Here is a 15,447-nt window from a genome sequence, read left to right on the forward strand (position 1 = left end):
TGCATTGTATGATTGCCCAACATGGCGGTCTCACACCCAGCCCCCCCATACTCACTATAGAGCACCAGAACTGGAACACATACCACCTTGACAACTGCTGTGTCGTCTCATCGGTATCCGCAGACGGTGCTGGCTTTCTACCTCGGGGGCCCGCACGTAGTCAACGTGACTTTTATCGGGCACGCGCTTGCGTGTCGGGTTCGCGGTTCCGTTCCGGACGTGCGTTCTACAGGTTCGTCTGCGGAGACGCGCACGCAACGCGATTACGTCTCATCGCCGGGGACGTTAGGCGGCGGCGCAGTCCGCGTTGAGTTCCTGGCTAGGAAGATGGCGGCCAGAGCCCCAGGTGAGGGAGAGCGGAGCGGTGCGGGTGCGAGGGGGGCGGAAACGAGGGAGACAGTCCGGCTGTGGGTAAAATCCCTAGCGTTTCCCAAACTGAGCTGGTGAGCAAACCTCAGCCTGTTTCCGAGAGCGATGTGGAGGTCCTCCGGGGAAGGGAAGGTGATTGCGGGGTCACGGCGGTCGTGGGTGAGGGAGAGGTACCGGCTCCGTCCCGGCGCCAGTGACCAACTCCAGCGGCTTCCACCGCCCCCCGGAGAGGCTCCGGCTCTGAGGCCTGTAGTGTCTCTCTTTGTCTTTGAGACCTAGCGGAGGAGAGGACCAACTTGTTTTTACAGCGCTCAAGGTGACCCCTGCAGAGAGTGCGATAGGGATCAGGAGATAGTTATTGAGATGTACAGCACAGAAGCAGACCCGAACAGATATCCTAAATTAGTCTAATCCCATTTGCCAGCATTTGGCCATCTAAACCCTTCCTATTCATATACCCATCCAAATGTCTTTTAAATGTTGTAATTGTATCAGCCTCCACCACTTCCTCTGACAGCTCATTCCACACATGCACCACCCCTTGTGTGGTAAAGTTGCCCCTCAGCTCCCTTTCCAATCTTTCCTCTCCCAACTTAGACTTACAGCCTCGAGCTTTGGACACCCCTAGCCCAGGAAAAAAAAAAGTTGGCTATTCACCCTATCCACGTCCTTCGTAATTTTATAAACCTCTGCCCCTCAGTTTCTGACTCTCCAGGGAAAACAGCCCCAACCTATTCAGCCTCTCCTTATAGCTCAAACTTGCCAACCCTGGCAACATCTTTGTAAGTCTTTTCTGAACCCTTTCAGGTTTCCCTACATCTTTCCTACAGCAGGGAGACCAGAATTGAATACAGTATTCCAAAAGTGGCCTAACCAATGTCCTGTACAGCTGCAACTGGCCTCCTATACTCAATTCACTGACCAATAAAGGCCAGCATACCAAATGCCTGTCTACCTGTGACTCCACTTTCAAAGTATAAACCTGCACTCCAAGGCCTCTTTGTTCAGCAGCACCTCCCAGGACTTTACCATTTAAGTGTGTAAGTCCTGCTTTGATTTGCCTTTCCAGAATGCAACACCCTCAATTATATAAATTAAACTCTATTTGCCACTCCTTGGTCCTTTTGCCCATCTGTTCAAGGTCCCATTGAACGCTGAGGTAACTACTGCCCACCTCCACCAATTTTGCTGTCATCTGTGAACTTACTAGGTCATATCCATTTATATAAATGACAAAAAAAAGTGGACCCGGCACCAATCCTTGTGACACATGGCTGGTCACAGGCATCCAATCTGAAAATTAATCCTCCTACCTTTGAGCCAGTTCTGCATCCAAATGGAGAATTCTCCCTATATTCCATGTGATATAACCTTGTTAACCAGTCTACGATGAGGAACGTTGTTGAATGCCTTGAGGAAGTCCATATAGATCATGTCCACTGCTTTGCCTTCATCAATCCTCTTTGTTACCTCATCAAAAAACTCAAACAAGTGAGTGAGGCACAATTTCCCATGCACAAAGTTATGCTGACTATCTTTAATCAGTCCTTGTCTTTATAAATACATGTAAATCCTATCCCTCAGGATTCCCTCCAATAGTTCCCTGGCTTTTCCTTTCCAGCTTTCTTTAATAGATAAATGTATGGTTGTCCACTTTGGTGGCAAGAACAGGAAGGCAGATTACTATCTAAATGGAGTCAAATTAGGTAAAGGGGAAGTACAACAAGATCTGGGTGTTCATGTACATTAGTCAATGAGAGCAAGCATGCAGGTACAGCAGGCAGTAAAGAAAGCCAATGGCATGCTAGTCTTCATAACAAGAGAAATTGAGTATAAGAGCAAACAGGTGTTTCTGCAGCTGTGCAGGGCCCTGGTGAGACTGCACCTGGAGTATTGTGTGCAGTTTTGGTCTCCAAATTTGAGGAAGGACATTCTGGCTGTTGAGGTCAATCCCCGGAATGGCGAGACTATCATATGTTGAAAGATTGGAGCGACTGGGCTTGTATACGCTTGAGTTTAGAAGGACGAGAGGGAAAATGATTGAGACGTATAAGATTATTAAAGGATTGGACACTCTGGAGGCAGGAAGCATGTTTTCGCTGATGGTTGAGTCCAGATTCAGAGGACACGGTTTAAAAATAAGGGGTAGACCATTTAGAACAGAGTTGAGGAGAAACTTCTTCACCCAGAGAGTGGTGGATATATGGAATGCTCTTCCCCAGAAGGCAGTGGAGGCCAAGTCTCTGGATACTTTCAAGAAAGAGATGGATAGAGCTCCTAAAGATAGGGGATTCAGGGGTTATGGGGATAAGGCAGGAACAGGATACTGACTGTGGATTATCAGCCATGATCATAATGAATGATGGTGCTGGTTCGAATGGCCTACACCTGCACCTATTGTCTATTGTTAGCCAACCTCCAGTTTTCCGGCACTTCACCTGTGGCTATCGATGATAAAAATATCTCAGCAAGCCCAGCAATCACTTCCCTAGCTTCCCACAGAGTTCTAGGGTACACCTAATGCTACCATTCAGAAGGAAGCCATTTGGCCCAACATTTCCATGCTGCCCCTTTTGGTTATGCTTCCTGGATTTTTTTCATCCTGGAGGTTTTCCTCCTTTGAGTATTTATTTGACTCTTCCATGAAAATTACTATTAAATCTATTTTTGCTATTCTGGTAGAATGTTCAAGATAATTTGGTTGTGGGGAAAAATACGATGAGTTGTCTGGAATAGCGCCTTCTGATATTTTTTAAAAGAAGTTTGGTTCTCCTTGGGGCTCTTGTACTGCAGCGGCAGTATCCCTACCTCTGACCCAAGAAGCCTGGGGTCAAGTTGTTGCTGACAGTTCCTCCTTACTGCTTTTTAAAAATTTGTTCATGGAACGTGGGGGTTGGTGCTGGTGGTGACCTGCCTTTTTTAAAAAACTCAGCCCATTTGTTTGATGTAGACCCATAATGCTGGCAGGGAGCAGTTCCAGGATTTTGAACTAGTAACACAGAAAAGATGATATTTTTCTAAGTTAGGATAATGAGTGCCTTGGAAGTGAACTTTTCGGGTGGTGCTGTTTCCATGTATCTGCTGTCTTTGTCCTGTTAGTCAGTAGGATCGTGGGTTTTGAAGGTGCTGTCTTAAGCCTTAGTCAATTTCTGCAGTACAGTTTGCAGATGATACAAACTGCTGCTACTGTTGGTGCTGGAGAGAGTGACTGGCACCATAGCCAAAACAATCAAGCAAGCTGCTTTGTCTTGGATGGGATCAAGTTTCTTGTTTATGATGCTGCACTAATTCAGTCAAATGAGAAGTGTTCCATCACATTCCTGACTTGTGCTTTGGAGAGTCTGCGTTGTGCTGCACGATTCCCATCTTCTGGCCACTTTTGTAGCAATAGAATGTTTGTGGCTAGTCCAGTTCACCTTCTATTCAGTGGTGACATCCAGAATAGTAGCTGAATCCATAGTAGGTGATTCAGTAGTGGTCATGCCTTTAAATATCAATGGGCACTTATTAAATTCTTTCTTTTTGAATATGATCGTTGCCTGGCACTTGTCAGTTCAAACCTGGATGTTGTCCATATCTTGCTGTATTTGGACATGGACTGCTTCAGTATCTGAGGAGTTACGAATGATGCTGAACATCATGTAATCAACAAAACATCCCCACTTCTGACGTTCTGATATGGGCAATGTCATTAACATAGCAACTGAAAATGGTTGGGCCTTGAATACTACTCTGAGGAATTCCTGCTGAGATGACTGCCCTCCAATAAACATAACCATTTCCTTTATGCTAGCAATGACTCCCACTAGGAGAGAGTTTCTCCTTTTTCCCATTGCCTTTGGTTTTGCTAGGGGTCTCGATTTACAGATACAGTGGAAAGTATTTTGCGTGCTAATGAGACAAATCATACCTTACATAAGTACATCAGGGTAATAGAACAGAATGCCGAATAAAGTGTTCAGCTACAGAGAAGGTGTAGAGAAAGATCACCTCTAATATATGAGAGGCCACAATCATGGCCTCAACATCGAGGGCAGTCACTTTCACCTTACTTGTGGATTTCTGCTCTTTTGTCCATTTTTTAACTAATGCTGTACTGAGGTCAGCTACCAAGTGGCCCTTGTGTAACCCATGCCTTTATCAACTGTGTTGTGAGGACAACCCCAATCCCCCATCCTCAGTTATGTCTCATTAGAATCTTCTGCACCTTTTCAAATGCTTTGGCATTTCTTCCAAATTTAGATTCCAAGAATTGTGCACAGTGCTCCAGTTACCCCAAGCAACATTTGTAAAATCATAGAATCCCTACAGTGTGGAAACAGGCCCTTCGGCCCAACAAGTCCACACCGACCCTCCGAAGAGTAACCCACCCAGATCCTTTCCCCAACCCCATTAATCCTATATTTACCGCTAACTAATGCTCCTAATCTATACATCCCTGAACACTATGGGTAATTTAGCATAGCCAATTCACCTAACCTGCACATCTTTGGATTATGTTTAATGTTCTTGCTTAGTCAGATAAAGATCCTTTAGTGACTTTTTGCAAGCTTTTCTATTGAGCTGCCATCTTCAAAGATGTGGGTACATGCACCCTGATCCCCACCCTGTGTCTCAGTTCTCACTTTTAAAACTATGCCACTTAATTTATAACAAAATTAGAAATTGCTGGAGAAACTCAGTAGATCTGGCAGCGTCTGATGAAGGGTCGCTGGACCTAAAATGTTAACTCTGGATTCTCTCCACAGATGCTGTCAAACCTAAGTTTTTTTCCAGCAGTATCTGTTTTTGTTTCAGATTGCTATCAAAGATTGCTGTCTTTGTTTTATTAACAAATATCCCTATCTTAGCATTGCTAGGCAATATGCCTTATGGTTTTAGCTGTAGAGAAGTCTGGAGTCAATTAGCTCAGTTAACTGGGTGGCTGACTTGAGCTAGTGTCAACAGCACAAGTTCAATTCCCACACCAGCTGAGGTCACCATGAAGGTCTGACCTTCTTAACCTTGTCCCTTTCCTGAGGCATGGTGAACCTCGAGTTAAATGCACCACCAATCCAGAAATAGTCTTCTGGGACTATAACAATATATTAAAATGTTGAAGAGAGCTCCATCTATTGTTTTTATGGCATTATTGCTACACAAAACTATTCAGAAATTCCTCCTCCTCTATTTTGTGTGTTTATGACTTACACTCCAGTTCATAAACTGAGCCAGGGTATTTGAAGGCAGAGCCATTACCTAGACTTGGGTAACTTTGCCTTATACCCTCTCTCTGTTTTATAAGCTGTAGTCTGTGACTTTTTAATCCAGAGAAAAATATGTAAAGGGAGAAAGTGGGGACTGCAGATGCTGAAGATCAGAGTCCGTGTGGTGCTGGAAAAGCACAACTGGTCAAGCAGCATCTGAGGAACAGGAGAATCAACATTTCGAGCATAAGCCCTTCATCAGGAATTATTCTTAATCTCTTAAACAAAAAAAGCCCAAAGAACTGTGGATGCTGAAAATTACAAGTAAACAGAAATTGCTGGAAAAACTCAGGTTTGGCAGAGGGCTTGCTGGACCCTAAACATTAACTTTGCTTTCTCTCCGCAAATACTGTCAAACTTGCTGAGTTGCCTCCAGCAATAAATGGGTATTAACAAAATCATAGCATAATTCTGAAGAGAGATGGGAGTTCTTCCATGTTTATCACCAATAATTATCTTTGAATAGCCTTTTAAAGGAAGACTATCTGGTATAAAAATAGAGATTGTTGGAAAAACCTCAGCAGGCTTGACAGCATCTGCGGAGAGAAAGTAGAGTTAATGTTTAGGGTCCAGCAATCCCTCTGCCAGACCTGAGTTTCTCCAGCAATTTTTATTTTTGTACCAGGTAATCTTTCTTTATATTTAAAGATAATTATTGGCCATAAACACAGAAGAACTCCTATGTGTCTTCAAAATAGTGCTATGGTTTTGTTAATACCCATTTTAGATGTCCATCAGGAGCCTGGTTTCATATTACAATCAAAGAGTAGCATTTCCAGCAATGCAGCACCTTAGTATAAGCTTGGATTTTGTGCATCAGTCCTTAGATTGGAGCTTATTCTCCCAACTAATGAGGTGAGGCCTACTCAAGATTATTGTAGGGTCATGGAGAGCAGGCAGGAAAGTGTCTAGATCAACCATGATCTTATTGAATGGTAGAATAGGCTCAAAGTTTCAAATTGACTCCTGCTTGTAAGCCCTATGTTTTTGTTTATCTTGGGCTGAACCATGGCTAACCTAAATTCACTCCAGATTAAAATCTGTGTGTAATTCACTCCTAAAGTGTTTGTATGAAGCAAAATCCAAACTTCTAACAGTAAATGCTATTTTGTTGCTATTTCTCAAATCCCAAGAACAAATATTAAACGACAAAGTCCTGGAGAAACCCAGCAGACTCGGCAGCATCTGTGAAAGAGAAACAGAGTCAACATTTAAAGTCTAATATACAATTGGATTTAAATTAACCTTTTTCTTCACAGATGCCGAATCTGCTATTTTTATTTCCAATCTCTGACAACCACAGCATTTTGCTTGTATTTAGTAAGGCAGTTTGGCTAGACTATTTTCTTCTGGTAAGTGTTTCTGCGTACACTGAGCTTAACTCTAGTGTGGTCACCTAATTTGAATTTTCTCTTCTGTGTGTTTATAATGTAATCTGTTTGTATCTTTTCTTTCCTCTAGCCAAGGCAACAAGCAGTTTGCTACAAAGCCTACAAAAGTGGTACTATAATGCTGCAGGATTCAACAAATATGGTGCGTTTTGGAATTTAGATATTTTCTTCTATTTCTTTCCAAAATCTTTTTCAATTCTCAGTATATAGGTACGGCTGACGTAGGCAATATTTACTGTTCACCCTAATTGTCCTCCAGAAGTGGCGGTGATGAGTTAAGTTCTTAAGTCAACATGATGAGCGTGTTTCCATAAAACTATTAATTTACATTACATTACATTACATTTGTGGGCGGCACGGTGGCACAGTGGTTAGCACTGCTGCCTCGCAGCGCCAGAGACCCGGGTTCAATTCCCGCCTCCGGCGACTGACTGTGTGGAGTTTGCACATTCTCCCCGTGTCTGCGTGGGTTTCCTCCAGGTGCTCCGGTTTCCTCCCACAGTCCAAAGATGTGCAGGTCAGGTGAATTGGCCATGTTAAATTGTCCGTAGTGTTAGGTAAGGGGTAAATGTAGGGGTATGAGTGGGTTGCGCTTCGGCGGGTCGGTGTGGACTTGTTGGGCCGAAGGGCCTGTTTCCACACTGTAAAGTAATCTAATCTAATCTATTAATTAGTAAGTTCAAAGATATCAGGCCATCAATGAAGAAAGAAGATGATATAATGCCAAACTAGGATGATGTGACTTGGATGAAAGTGTGCAAAGATAGTGTTTCCGATTATTTGTTTCCCCTTCCTTGAAGGAAGTCACAAGTTCAGGAGAAGCTAATGAAGGCTCTGCAGTTTCCTGGGTGGATTCTCTAAATGGCACACACTTTAAATTTTAAAGTGAATTCAACTTAAATTTCGATCGTGAGATTTGTATTTGCATTTACATGGGTTAGTATTCCGTAATATAGCAGTACCCTATCAATCCAAAAGGCGCTTATAACCATTGGTCTCTTCCTCAGCATCTGTGAGTAGCCTTTTGAGAAATCATTTGTTATCTCTTCTTTCTTTTGCTAACACCTTTGTGGTTATGTGATTTCCAACCCTAAATACCACACCCTGCCACTCCAAATTATTAAGAAAAATCCATTTCTTGAAATAGTCTTTTAAAGACCTTCCATGTGAACCATAAAATGCAACCTTAAAACATAGCTTTTCCCATTTTTATTTATGGTTTACTACCATTATACATCATTCTTGTATCGTAAGTCAATTCTCCTTCAGTACTATGTTTTCTTGTTTTAAAGAATTACCATTCAGTAAGATACATTCTCCAAATTACCACAAATAAGAAAACTGTGTTTGTTTCTAGGACTCGTGCGGGATGACACACTGTATGAAGATGATGATGTGCAAGAAGCTATAAAACGATTACCTGAAAACCTTTACAATGAGCGAATGTTCCGCATAAAGCGAGCTTTGGATTTGAGCCTGAAGCATCAAATCCTTCCAAAGGAGATGTGGACAAAATATGAGCAGGTAATCTCGGCATTAGTACTGATTTCTGTAAAAGGGGAAATGTTTACTGCAATAGCATTTGTTCTCTGTTTGTCCTTTTGTTGCACCTGTGTACTTCAGTCCCACCAGCCACGCTGTAATTTCCTTGAGAGTTGTCTTTAACCCAAGCACCTACAGCATGCATGGACCCTTTGGCTTAGAAAACAGTCACGGCTGGTTCGTTTATCTTGCCTTTTCTCTTTCTCCAGTCCTTTGATGGAGGAAGGTTTGGATTTGAACCAACAGGAACTCCTCACTGGGTCCGATTTAGAATCAATAGCAGAGAAAAGGGCCAGTCGGCCTATTGGACACATTTCACAAACAGTGGTTCCACCACTTTTCATTTAACCCAATCAGCATATTGTTCTATCCCTATCTGCCCTGAAAGGCTATTCCCCTCGATTGCTACTTGTAGTAAGTTTCCAATTCTGACCACTCTCGGAAAATGAAGTATTGTTCTTCCAGTTTGCATCAAATTTCACTGGAGCGCTGCAGCAAGCCTGAGACAATGTTGGCCAGAGAACAAGGTGGCATGTTGAAGTGGCAAGTAGCTGGAAGCTCAAGGTCTTTTTTTTTTGTTGACAGAATGTAAGTGTTCTGTGAAGCAGTCACCCAGTCTGTACTTTGTTTCCCCAATGTAGAGGAGACCGTGCTGTGAGCAGCAAATACAGTAGACTGGATTCAGTGAAGTGCAGATAAAGTGCTGTTTCACCTGGAAGGTGTGTTTGAGGCCTTGGATACTGAGGAAGGAGAAAGTAAATGGGCAGATGGTACCACTTTCTGCAATTGCATTGGAAAGGACTTGAGACTGTGGGGATGTATTGGGATTGCCGGAGGACCTCCAGGTGGTCTAGAGGGAATGGTCCTTGCGGAAGGATGACTAGAAGGGTGGAGAATGTGTCCAGTGATGGAAGTAGTGGCTGATTCTCTTGGATGTGGTTGTTGATGAGATGGTAGTTGAGGACAAGGAGGACCCTATCACTGTTGTGGAAGGGAAGAGAGGGTCTCAGGTGTGGGAGATGGGTTAGACTCAGCCGAGTGCCCTGTCAGTTACGGTGCTGGGGAATCCTTGGTTGAGGAAGAAGGTGGACATTTTTGAGGACTCCTTATTGAGGTTAGCATCATCAGAGCAGATATGCCATAGAGAAACTGGGAGAATGGGATAGAGTGTTTACAGGAAGCAGGGTATGAGGGTGTATAATCAAGGCAACTGTGGGAGTCAATTGGTTTATAATGGACATTGGTGGCCAGCCTATCCCCAAAATGGAAACAAATGTCGAGGAAGGGAAGAGAGAAGTCAGAGGTTGACCATGTGAACGTTAGAATGGAGTGGAAATCAGAAGCAAAATCAATAACTTATCCAATTCCAGATGTGAGAAGGAGGTAGCATTGATGTACTGGAGAAAGAGTTGTGGCTGGGAGCCAGAATTGGAAAGTTCCACATACTCCACAAAAAAAAGGCTTAACTGGGGTGCGTGCAGGTTCCCATGGTCACCCCCTTTGACTTGGAGAAGTGAGAGGAGTTAAAAGAGAAGTTGTTCAGGGTGAGCATAAGCTCAGTCATGGTTTTTCTTCCTCCTCTTGTCGAGTCCCTTCCCACTTGCTTCCATGATTCCTCTGATGCTTTATATCAGTTTCAGAATTTCCAGTTCGCAGTGTCCAACCACCTCCTCTTTATTAGACCTACAGTTTCTTCACATGTCCATCCCCATGGTGTCTGCTTCCTATAAAAATGGACTGAATGATCCTCACTAACCGCTACCCTCCTCCGACTGGCCAAACACCTCATCAGCCTCAACAACTTCTCTTTTTAACTCCTCTCACTTTCTTCAGGTCAAAGGGGTAGGTATGGGCACCCGCATGGGCCCCAGTTATGCCTGCCCCTCTGTGAGGTGTGAAAAACATTCCTTGTTTCAGTCTTACTCCGGCCCCCATCCATGATTCTTACTCCTATATATCGATGATATCATTGGTGCTGCTTCCCTCTCTCATCTGGAAAAGTTTATTTATTTTGCTTCCAATTTCCAATGCACCCTCACCTTCATCTGGTCTGTCTTCTCCCTTCCCTTCCTCTACATCTCTCATTCCATTTTTGGGGTCAGATTGATTACCAATATTCACTACGACACCACCAAATCCCACAGTTATCTTGTCTGTTCGTCCTCATACCATATTTCATGTAAAAACTATTCCATTCTCTCTGTTCCTCTGCATCTGTTCTGATGATGCCAATTTGGATAAGGGGGTCTCCGAAATGTACACCACCTTCCTCAACCAAGGATTCCCTGGCACCATAATTGACAAGGCCCTCAGCTGGGTCTGACTCACCCTGCACCTCAACGCTCACCCCCTCTCTACTCTCCAACAACAGCATTCGGGTCCACTTTGTCCCCGCATAGCATCCCCATTCAGAGGATCATTAGCCATCATTACCACCATCTCCATTGGGGTGTCACCTCATTCCCCTCTGCTCCCTTGTCAGCCCTCTGTGAGGGCCATTCCCTCAGAGAGACCCTGGTCCTCCAATCCTTCATTCCTAGCAACTTCCCCTGCAATTGCAGAAATTGTAGCACCTACCCATTTATTTCCACCCCCCTCAGTATCCAGAGGCCTAAACATGCCTTTCAGTTGAAGCAGCACTTTACCTGCATTTCACTTAATCTAGTCTACTGTATTCACTGTGGTCTCCTCTACATTGAGGAAATCAAGTGCAGACTGGCGACTGCTTCATAGACACAAAACAGACCCTGAGCTTGCAATTGCCTGTCACTTCTGCACGTCACCATATTCCCTGTTCAGTATCTCTGCCTCAGGCTTCCTGCAGTGCTGCAGTGAAGCTGAGTGCAAACCAGAAGAACATCTCCTTTTCTGCTTGGGAGCCCTGCAGCCTTCTGAACTTAATATCAAGTTCAACAATTTTAAGGCCTGAGCACCATTCTTCATGTTTTCCCTCACCCCGACCACCAGACCTTGTCATCACATGGGCTGCTCCCACACACTACCCAATTTCTGCAATTAATAGTCTCCTTTTGCAGTCATTCATTACCCCAGACTGACTTTTAACTGCTCCTTTGTCCATCCAACTGTATATTTTTCTCTTTGGGCTCTATCCCTATCTGTCATTTAGTCTGCCCCCCGCCCCACCCCTCCACCCCATAAAAACCATCTTTTTCCTAGCTGTCGTGAGTTCTGAAGAAGGGAGAGTTGATCTGAAATGTTAATACTGATTTCTCTGCATTGATGCTGTCAGACCTAGAATTGTAGAATCCCTATAGTATGGAAACAGGCTATTCGGCCCATCAGGTCCACACCAACCCTCCAATCAGCATCCCATCGAGATCCATCTCCCTATCCCTGTAGCCTTGCATTTCCCATGGCTACGCAGAAGTGGGTACTGCAGGTGCTGGAGATTAGAGTCCAAATTAGAGTGGTGCTGGAAAAGCACAGCAGGTCAGGCAGCATCCGAGGAGCAGGAAAATGGACGTTTTGTCCAAAAGCCCTTCATCAGGAAGGGCTGATGAAGGGTTTTTGCCCAAAATATCGATTTTCCTGCTACTTGGATGCTGCCTGACCTGGTGTGCTTTTCCAGCACCACTCTAATTTCCCATGGCTAATCCACTTAGCCTGGACACTGAGCAATTTAGCATGGCCAATCCACCTAGCCTGCATATCTTTAGACTGCTTAGATTTTTCAGCAATTTCTGTTTTGGATTTTCCTTCAGTTAAAACATCAGGTTCTATAAACATTTCTTAAAAGAATAAAAATCAGTTATTTGTGTAAATAACTATGCTGTTAGATGTGACAGATTTTACATTTATGACTACAGCTGAGTGCAGATCTTTGTTTGTTACAGGATGTACGCTATCTAGAACCATATCTCAAAGAAGTTATTGCTGAACGAAAGGAAAAAGAAGAATGGAATAAGAAGTGATTTGTTACTTTAATGTTTAACTTCTGTTTGTGTTACTATCTCGAAATGCAAATTTAAAGCCCATTATTTTGTAATTGGCCATTGGCTGCAGCCACAATAACAATTTCCTTCTTGAATAAATAAATTGTGCTGTAAACTATGGAACGCAATTTTTGTTTTGTTTGTACAGAATAATTTAAAACTCATTTCCTGATTTCTTTTGTCATAGTTTTACTCATAGGTGTGTAAATTTGAAAGAAATAAAATGAAATTTTGCCTTCATGCCTTTGACTAATAGAAGCAAAATACATTTCACAAATCAAACTTGTACTAAGACCATAGGATAGAGGAGCAGTAGTAGGCCATTCAGTCCTCAGTCAAAAAGGGTGGAAAAGCACTGCAGGTCAGGCAGCATCCAAGGAGCAGAACAATCGACGATTCATCAGGAGTGTGGGGGAAATGGGGGCTGAGAGATAAAAGGAATGAGTTGGGCTGGGGAAGGTAGCTGTGAAGGTAATAGGTAGATGCAGATGGGGGTGATGGTGATAGGTTGGAGCGGATAGGTGGGACTGTTCAAGAGGGCGGTGCCCAGTTGGAGGGTTGGATCTGGGATGAGGTGGGTGGAGGGGCAATGAAAAAACTGTTGAAATCAACGTTGATGCCGTGTGGTTGGAGGGTCCCAAAGTGAAAGATGTGGCATTCTTCTTCCAGGCTTTGTGTGGTTAGGATTTGGTGGTGGAGGCATGTCCGTGGCAGAGTGGGCAGGGCAGTTGAAGGGGTCAGCCACAGGGTGGTGGGTTGGTTTGGTGCATGTACCCAAGAGAGATTCTCTGAAACATTGAGTTGGTTTCCCACCTTCCCAATGTAGACGAGACCACATTGAGAGCAATGGACGCGATAGATGAGGTGTTTGGATGTGCAGAAAAATGTGGAAGGATTCTTTGGGCCTTGGATGGAGGCGTGGGCGCAGGTCTTACACCCTTTGTGGTGGCAAGAGAGGGTGCTGAGAGTGGTTTAGTGGGGGCAAGAGAGTCACAAATGGAATGGTCTCTTCGGAATGTTGATAGTAATGGGGAGGGAAATATATCTGGTCGGGTCTGACTGTAGGTGGTGGAAATGGTGGTGGCAGATATGCTGTATCTGAAGATTGGGTGGAAGGCAAGGACCAGGGGAGTTCTATCCTTGTTGCAGTTGGAGGGATGGGGTTCAAGGGTGGAGATGCTGGAAGTGGAGGAGATGTGCTGGAGGGCATTGTTGACTACATGAGAGGGGAACTTGTGGTCCTTGAAATGGGAGGCCATCTGGGATATTCTGTAGTGGGTTTGCTCCTGGGGGTTGGACAAGGTGTAGTCCAGGCAGCTGTAATAGTCAGTGGGTTTTAAGTTGAAGTACGTGTTGAGTCGGTTGCTGGAATTGGAGACAGAGTGGTCCATGAGGGAAGGGAAGTGTCCAAGAATGTCTAGGTGAACTTGTGTTCCCCCCCACAGCCCAAAGGTGTTCATGAAGTTGATGAACTGCTCAACCTCCTCATGGGAACATGCAGTGGTGCCAATACAGTCATCAGTGTAGTGGATGAAAAGGTGGGAATGTTGCCAGTGTAACAATGGAAGACTGACTCTTCCACGTATTTGACAAAGAGGTAGGCATAGCTGGGGCCCATGTGGGAGCCCATGGCTACCCCTTTGGTCTGAAGGGAGTAGGATTCGATGGAGAAGTTGTTGAGGGTGATGACCACAGTCGAAAAGTGTGGTGCTGGAAAAGCACCAGACAACATCCAAGGAGCAGGAAAATCAACTTTCAGGCATATGCCCTTCATCAGGAAGGGCTTATGCCTGAAACGTCGATTCTCCTGTTTCTGTGATGCTGCCTAACCACTGTGCTTTTCCAACACCACACTCTTCGACTCAGGACTGCAGATGCTGAAGATCATACTTTCTTTGAGGGTGAGGGCCAGTTCAGCCAATCGAATGAGTTGACCAGTTCAACCAATTCCGACCTCAGTCTGGTCTGCCATTTAGTAAGATTATGGCGGATATGATCATTCTCAACTCCACTGTCCTACCTTTTTATTACAACCCTCAATTCCCTTGCAGATTAAAAATCTGTCCATATCCTTAAAGAAATAGCCTCAATTCTGTATTAAATATATGATTCCTTTATTGTGATGTTATGCCCTCTGATTCTAGACCACAAGAGGATACAACCTTTCTGCATCTACCCTATCAGGTTCTGGAAGAATATTGTGCCTCAATGTTATATGCCTCTCCTATATTCCAACTAATGTATGCCCAATCCACTCAACCCCTCCTCATTAGACAGTCTCGACCCCTTCGCCCACCTCCCACGCACTGCATCCACCTGGACATCCCGCGCTGGCCGAATACCTGCCCTCGACCTCTTCATTTCCAACTGCCGCTGGGACATTAACCGCCTCAACCTGTCGACCCCACTCCAACACCTCACCCTCACAACGCGCAGCCCTCCAATCCCTCTGCTCCAATCCCAACCTCACCATAAAGCCAGCGGATAAAGGGGGCGCAGTGGTAGTCTGGTGCACTGACCTCTACATCGCTGAAGCCAAACGCCAACTCAAGGACACCTCTTCCTACTGCCCCCTTGACCATGACCCCACCCCCCATCACCACACCATCATCTCCCAGACCATACAGAACCTCATCACCTCAGGGGATCTCCCATCCACAGCTTCCAACTTCATAGTCCGGGAACCCCACACTGCCCGGTTCTACCTCCTTCCGAAGATCCACAGCCTGACCACCCTGGCCGACCCATTGTCTCAGCATGCTCCTGCCCCACTGAACTCATCTCTACCTACCTCGACACTGTCCCATCCCCCCTAGTCCAGGAACTCCCCACATACGTTCGAGACACCACCCACGCCCTCCACCTCCTCCAAGACTCCCGTTTCCCCGGCCCCCAACGCCTCATCTTCACCATGGATATCCAATCCCTCTACACCACCATCCGCCA

The 15,447-nt window shown here is 44.8% G+C and overlaps 1 protein-coding gene across 2 annotated transcripts; it reads left to right on the top strand.

Annotated features, from left to right (window-relative positions):
• The first annotated feature begins 241 nt into the window (after positions 1-241).
• LOC122548973 (cytochrome b-c1 complex subunit 7) lies at positions 242-12,741 on the top strand. 2 transcript variants are annotated; one of them, XM_043688022.1, is made up of 4 exons: positions 242-346; positions 7,077-7,148; positions 8,364-8,530; positions 10,230-10,350. In XM_043688022.1, exons 1-4 carry the CDS (start codon positions 328-330, stop codon positions 10,287-10,289), a joined length of 318 nt encoding a protein of 105 aa, XP_043543957.1. In that variant the 5' UTR covers positions 242-327; the 3' UTR covers positions 10,290-10,350. The 2 variants fall into 2 exon arrangements, with proteins under 2 accessions (XP_043543957.1, XP_043543956.1); XM_043688021.1 differs by lacking the exon at positions 10,230-10,350 and adding an exon at positions 12,403-12,741 and having other exon boundaries at positions 244-346.
• The last annotated feature ends 2,706 nt before the right edge of the window (positions 12,742-15,447 follow it).

Source organism: Chiloscyllium plagiosum, chromosome 4 (genome assembly GCF_004010195.1).
Source record: "Chiloscyllium plagiosum isolate BGI_BamShark_2017 chromosome 4, ASM401019v2, whole genome shotgun sequence".
NCBI lineage: Eukaryota > Metazoa > Chordata > Chondrichthyes > Orectolobiformes > Hemiscylliidae > Chiloscyllium > Chiloscyllium plagiosum.

Coding starts and splice junctions, on each gene's coding strand:
- LOC122548973 (XM_043688021.1), top strand. Junction 7,149..8,363: donor TGCAGGATTCAACAAATATG/GTGCGTTTTGGA, acceptor GTTTGTTTCTAG/GACTCGTGCGGGATGACACA. Junction 8,531..12,402: donor TGTGGACAAAATATGAGCAG/GTAATCTCGGCA, acceptor TGTTTGTTACAG/GATGTACGCTATCTAGAACC.